The sequence below is a fragment of the Narcine bancroftii genome, chromosome 3 (genome assembly GCF_036971445.1).
Source record: "Narcine bancroftii isolate sNarBan1 chromosome 3, sNarBan1.hap1, whole genome shotgun sequence".
Lineage (NCBI taxonomy): Eukaryota > Metazoa > Chordata > Chondrichthyes > Torpediniformes > Narcinidae > Narcine > Narcine bancroftii.
In genome coordinates this window covers 270,068,590-270,075,273 of record NC_091471.1, presented here as the reverse complement: position 1 = coordinate 270,075,273, position 6,684 = coordinate 270,068,590, and the positions used below count along the sequence as shown (strand labels likewise).

Genomic DNA, 6,684 nt, shown 5'->3' with positions numbered 1-6,684 from the left:
AGGTGGCAATGAGTGACGTCACGGCCAGGTAACGTGGTGCCTGTTGGGAGTGATCATATCACAGAACAAGATGATCAAATCAGAGAAGTATAAACTATCTTATGTAAGGGAATTTTATGTGTATTATTTGTATTTAATATTGATTTTGGACCTAATATGAGTTATCATTTAATTGTTTCTTTATTATAATGATAGAATTTGATGTCCTGAATGAAATAAGTTAATGTAATAATAATTGTTATGCTTCTCATTTTCAATTGATTTGTGATGTATACGTGATATGAATTGAATTATCTTATCATTAATATCCTATGTATAGGGTTTTTGTTAACAATAAAAATATTTTAGAAAGAAAGAAATCTCTTGAAGAAATTCTCAAGCCAGGTGAAGCAGTTGGCAACGAGTGACATGATGGCCAGGTAGAGTGGTGCCTAATGGAGTGAAATGCCAAAGTCACTGTGAAATCTCTTGAAGAGATGTCTGTTTACCTTGGAGAAATTCTCTTCTCTTTGAAAGGAGAGCCTCTCTTAAAAAGATGCTTCGAAAGAAGGGCTCGGGCTCAACATTGGTTATCCTTACCTCTTATGGATACTGCATGACCTGCTTAGTATCTTTCTAATTTAGACATGTACCATTGAAACAAACAAGCCCTCTGGCTGATGAACCTGTGCCATCCAAATACTCCAATTAATTTACAACCATGGAACATTTTGGAGGGTGGGAGGAAACTGAACTACTCAGAGGAAACCCCGCAGTCGCAGGGAGAACCCCGGTCACTGGTGCTGTAATAGTGTTGCGCTAACTGCTCTGCTAATTATGCCACCCTGTTGTTCACCAGTTCCTCAGCTGCTGATGCTGAGTTACAGAATCACAGAGCATAGGAACGTGCCCTTCCATTATCTTCTGCAGGGCTTTCTAATCAATGGTATTGGTGCCCCCATACCAACCTGTGGTGCAACCAGTCATCATTCTTTCCAATACATGTCTGTAGAAGTTTGCCAGGGTTTCCAATGACATACCAAACTCCTGAGGAAGTAGAGGTGCTGATGTGCTTTCTTCATAATGCCACTGATGAGTCTGGGAAAGGTCCTCCAAGAGTAACTCCCTGGAATTTAAATTTGGTCATCCTCTCCACCTCTGATCCCCCAGTGACCACTGGGTCATACAACTCTGGTTTTATTTTAGTAACGTCTACAATTAGCTACTTGGTCTTCATGTCATTGTGAGAGTTTATTGTTAATACACCATTCAGCCAAATTTTCAATCTCCCTCCTGTATGCTGGCTCATCCTTTATAATTAGCCCACTATGGTGGCATCAGCAAATTTGTAAATGGTATTTCCGTACTGAGCCACAAAGTGGTGTAAAGCAAGCAGAGCAGGGGACTAAGTATGCAACCCTGTGATGTTCCAGTCCTGATGGAAATTGTGGGCACTGGTACGACTGAGGCCATTGGCAGAAATTACCTGAAGCACCTCTTGCAGTCAGAGAAAGAGAAGCAAAACAGAGTTTTTAAAGTCTACTAGTATATTCCCACAAAGCAAGTTGTTTTGGTCAGTCCAAGCATGCAGGTGTTGTCTTGCGCCTGGGCATGCTTGGAAGGCATTCAAAGATGTTGTTGAGAAATCTTTTGGCAACTAAATCCAGCTGTTTGACAACATGCTTCAAGCCATGCGACAAAACCATGGAGTGCAACATATCATTGAAAATTCATTTTCTGCATTTGCCCTTGGACGTCTTCCCTGCTGATCTTGGTGCAATCAGTGCCGAACATGGTGAAAGGTTTCACCAGGACATTGCAACCATGGAAAAGCAGTATCAGGGCATCTGGAATACATCAAACCTGGCCGACTATTCTTGGATACTGATACGAGAGGCATCAGATGCTGAGTACAAATGAAAATCAGTGGCTAAACATTTTTATGTCCGTTGAATTCGTGCAAGGTATCATCATTATGTGATAAAACATATTGAATTCCATCAAAGTTTATTTAATGTTTCTCCAACTTCCTACGTGATACAGCAAATCTGAAATGATCTTTGTGTTCAGCTTGAGGTTGTCGATCATGACCCCATTTTTTTTTCAGGAAGCAAACCTTTTGAATACATTTCAGATCTGTTCAATTTCCACAGTTGCAATATTGTGATTCAAACTCAGATTTCCAGATTGATAATCTGGGTCAGCAATTTAGCCACCAATTTGCCACTCCCTTTCCATTTGGCTTTAAGAACGAGGTGGATGATGCTGACTATCAAGGAGAAAAGATTAATTTGCAGATGTTTTTCCAATTGATGAAATCGCCACCCAACAGGTGGATTTTAAATTTGCTCCCAACACTCTTGTCTTCATTTTTTTCATGTGGCTAAAATGAAATTATAGGGGTATCAGGGACAATTTATAGTCACCACTTAACCTACCCACTCTTCAAATGCTACCTTAATTTTAAATTGCATCTGTAAAATTATTCCACCGAACAAAGATTTCCAGCCTGCCTGGATGACTCTTTATTCTCCACTGCATCTGTCGTGGCTTTAATAATCGTACATCAGAACTGATCATGGTACTAGAAAAGAGGTAAACTAAAAAGTTATTTCCCTTCGAGTGGGTAATGTCTGTACCTTGACTTTTCGGTCGCGACGAGGAGAAATTAGCAAACAAAGAAGGCAATGAGATAGGAACAGTTGCTCCAATTGGATTAGTGATGCGTCAGTCAGAGAATGGGAACGGAAGTCCAGCTCCTGCAATGGTTAAGCGGATTGGAAGTGAAACGCGAGTCAGCAGCTCGTGGATTAGGAGGAGCTGGGGTTTAGTACTGGGTGCTGTTGTCTTCCGCGTTGAATAGAGTTGAAATTGCATTTTAAAAACCCCCAAACGATTGCAAAAAAAAATGCCATCTTTGCGTGAGCGCTTTGAAAAGTTTCTAGATGAGAAAAACTTCTTCACTAATATTTTGGGGAAGATAGAGAAGAAGACGGGCGTTCGTAAATACTATTTGGCTACAGGTGGGTAACGTTCTCGCTGACAGTCTTTGTTTCATTTGTTGAATGCAAATGCATTTCTCCTTGTGCAACTTGATAAACAGTTTGTTTCTATTTAAATATCTGTTGTAACATTGAAGGATTAGGAGTCGAGATTTGTACGTCCCTTTCAGAAGTAATTCGCCTTCTGGGTCCACGAAAGTGTTAGCTCTGTGTATTTTTATGGTGTACTTTTTTTACCATCTAATCTGCTCTCTGTACTTTACTCATTGAGAACACCATAAACCAGTTAATTCGAATTCGTTTACTAAGACCATTTTTAAAAAAAAAGAGCATTTTATACTCAGCTCCACCTGCTTCCATACCTGCTGTCCGTTGTCGACCATAGTCATAACAAAATAATACTGTCTTGCCTCAAGTATTTTTTAAATTGGGCTAGAAAATACCCAACAGTGCCATTTTCTGCTTGATTAGGGGTGTAAACGAACTGATAACTGTTTAAAGAGCAGACTCCACTATTCAAAAACATGAAAGGGAGTGCGAATTGAGTGTGAAAAACAACGTAATTAAGGAACCCATTTGGTCGAACTGCATTAGTGGCAGAAAGATTCCACGCTCCAGAATCTTTGGAGTGACCTATATGGTTTTTAAAATGGGATTCTTCAAGGATGCAAAAAATGTCAATTTTTAAAAGAAATTAAATCAATTCAGAAATTAAGGTGAAACTTCTGTAACTAAATTACCAACGATGTAGATGCGTTTCAGGGAAAACTGAAAGTCGAGGGAGAACAAATAGGTATTGATGAATAAAAATTAAAGGAGGTTAATTTTTGGCCAAACTGGAAAATGGGTACACACTCATAATTCTGAGTGAAAAGGTTTGATTTGTAAGAAGCACTTGGTTTATTTGGTGGGGGGGGGGGGGGGGGTCGGGTTGTTAATGAGATCCATGAGTACGAGTTAAAATCTAATCACATGATTAATGCCCAAACTTTTTTGTTAACAATTAACACTTGTGATTGGAACAATTTTTACATTTGGATTGTTGATTGGACCTTGCAAATTGTAACCAGAGACCACAATAGAAATTGAAACCGTCATGGTTTGGCATATCTCTGGACTTTGAATTGGGGAAAAATGAAATGACCATTGATTCAGATATAGTAATGAGCAATATTATTCTTTTTAACGTGCATGTCAAAGTGACAGTGATGGGAGACCATTAAACAGTAACAGAAACCTGTTGGCTTTCCAGAACTAAATGACTTGTTTTAAGTCTTTTGATTAAGTTTCACTTCTGTTATGAATGAATTGTTTGGCATTTTGATACAGTAGTTTATTGCTATCAAGTTGGCAGTTGGTCTATCTTTATTTTAAAGAATATTTTATTCTTGCAAATTATAGTGTGTAACTTTAAAATGCAGCCTTGCAGCTGGTTTCAATCCTGATGCTATTTGTGTGGTGTTTCCATGTGGTCTCTGTGATTTATATTACTCCTTTAGAGGGAAATGCTTGTGATCACAGAATGTACAAACTCCACACAGGATTGAACTTCATACCTTGAACTGTGTAACTGCACTAGCTAAGACACTTGGTGCAGATGGGTTGCTGAGTGAAGAAAGGGAACTCAAACTGATTCTTTCTTCTTTGGCTTGGCTTCGTGGATGAAGATTTATGGAGGGGTAATGTCCACATCAGCTGCAGGCTCGTTTGTGGCTGACAAGTCAGATGCGGGACAGGCAAGCGCGGTTGCAAGGGAAAATTGGTGGGTTGGGGTTGGGTGTTGGGTTTTTCCTCCTTTGTCTTTTGTCAGTGAGGTGGGCTCTGCAGTCTTCTTCAAAGGAGGTTGCTGACCGCCGAACTGTGAGGCGCCAAGATGCACGATTGGAGGCGATATCAGCCCACTGGCGATGGTCAATGTGGCAGGCACCAAGAGCTTTCTTCAGGCAGTCCTTGTACCTTAAAAGGAATACGATGTGGATTTCAGTGAAGGGGACAAGACCTCTATTTGCCACTATTACAGATAACAGATTAGACTGGTAAAAAGTACACCATAAAAATCATTTCAACCATTCAATTAGTTGTGCACCTTGTCAATGAATATTGTTTTGCTAATTGCTTTGGGAAATAAGTGCAGATATAAAGTGGAAGAAAATAAATTTAAAACTCTGCTGACGTAGAGCACAGACATTTAGCAGATATTTTTTAGATTTCCATTATGAATGGGAGGGATGTAACGTTGAATCCACATCTTGATGTCTGCAGAAACTGCTCTGTGTCATTTCAATAAGTTCATAAGTTACACATCGTGTCTTCGATGTGGAAGAAGCCACAGAAAGTTTGATGTATGTACAGTCATGGAGTGAACATATTCTTGTTTCCAGTTGCATAAATGGTCTTTGTATATGTACCAACCCATTTGTCCCCCAGTCTCTTTTCTAAAGTGGTCAAAAATTCAAATAACAAAGCCACTTTTGAAATAAAAGCACTTTGGATCACCGTGCAGTAAAACTAGGCAAAAAGTTGAAGAGCACATGGAGAAAAATTTTAAATGGGTTCTTTTGTGGACTTGATGTAAAAAGTGTGTGCAGACTTGAGGTGCTGAATCTCCTTACTTTCTCTGGAGTCACCGGATTGAGGGTAAATCTCAATCCCCTGCTTTTATTTAAGCCTTCTGATTCATGAGAAATTTTAACTGTATCACCAAAGTTGAGGTTTGTTGATCCCAAGTCAAGTTTAAATGTCATATTTCTCTTGCCCCAATATCTTGGCTTAAGTACATCTTAATGGGTATTTCTTCCTTATTTAACTTGGGATCAAATGCATTGTTTCAAGCTGCCCCTGAATCGGACTTTGTCACTGTCCTTGCAGTGTTCACTCCATGTACTTTGGTGTCCTCTTCATTGGCTACATTGTAAATAATTCTCCATTCCACAGATGGACCAATTCCTTTTCAGTGACTTTTGTTGCCGTCTAAAACAAGTGTTTGCAATTGGTTCTTTAGATAGGTATATGGAACTGAGGAAAACGGAGCAGGGAAATTCGAGGCATTTGTTAGAGTAGGTTATTAAGTCAGCACAACATTGTGTGCTGAAAGGCCTGTACTATGCTGTAGATTTCTTTCTTGTCTTGTTTAAGCAGCCATGGAAGGAATTTCTACCTATTGTCTCTCACTTTACGGCCTGAGAGACTTTCAAGACAAATGATGCCAGGCCGATATACCAAAAGTTTAGAATAGAAGTAGATTTTTTTTAAAAATGGGAGAGACAAATACACATTTTAATTTGTTGCTGTACCTGAGCTACTTTGACCAGATTATAGAATGGTCTTTAGTTTAAACACCAACTCTGGGCTTGTGAAGTGAGCAGATTTTTTCAAATTATTCTAATATCAAAATATATCAAAAAATTATGGGTTGACTAAATTAATTAATGTAAGATATAGTATGGTTATAATTTTTTGCATCAGTTATATTTAACCCCTGAAAATTGAAAAAATATGGATTTAATTATTCAGATTTGTGTTTTAGGTGTGGATTAAGTGTTGGAATATTTATACATTCTGTTTGGTTTTGTGATAAAGTTCGTTCTTTCTGGTTTAATTAGGAAATTTCTTCAAAATTTGTTTAAAATTCAATTTCCTTTAGATCCCCAAATTTTTTTTGTTTGGTCATTTTACTCCGTGAGTGGACTTGGGGTTGTGCCAT

At 38.6% G+C, this 6,684-nt stretch overlaps 1 protein-coding gene across 6 annotated transcripts in view; it reads left to right on the top strand.

Annotated features, from left to right (window-relative positions):
- LOC138758762 (receptor expression-enhancing protein 6-like) overlaps nucleotides 1-6,684 on the top strand; it is a 37,387-nt gene that overhangs the window by 128 nt on the left and 30,575 nt on the right. For 2 of the 6 annotated variants that reach the window (XR_011354419.1, XM_069928117.1), the window contains exon 1: nucleotides 2,738-3,002. The exons of 1 other annotated variant lie outside the window; for it this stretch is intronic. Coding sequence is in view for 3 of the 5 variants with exons in the window: in XM_069928117.1 (XP_069784218.1) it covers nucleotides 2,888-3,002 (115 nt within the window). In the remaining 2 variants the exon portion in view is untranslated. Of the gene's footprint in view, nucleotides 1-24; nucleotides 104-2,736; nucleotides 3,003-6,684 lie in introns of those variants that run through there. 3 more of the 6 variants (XM_069928119.1, XM_069928116.1, XM_069928118.1) reach the window with 3 other exon arrangements.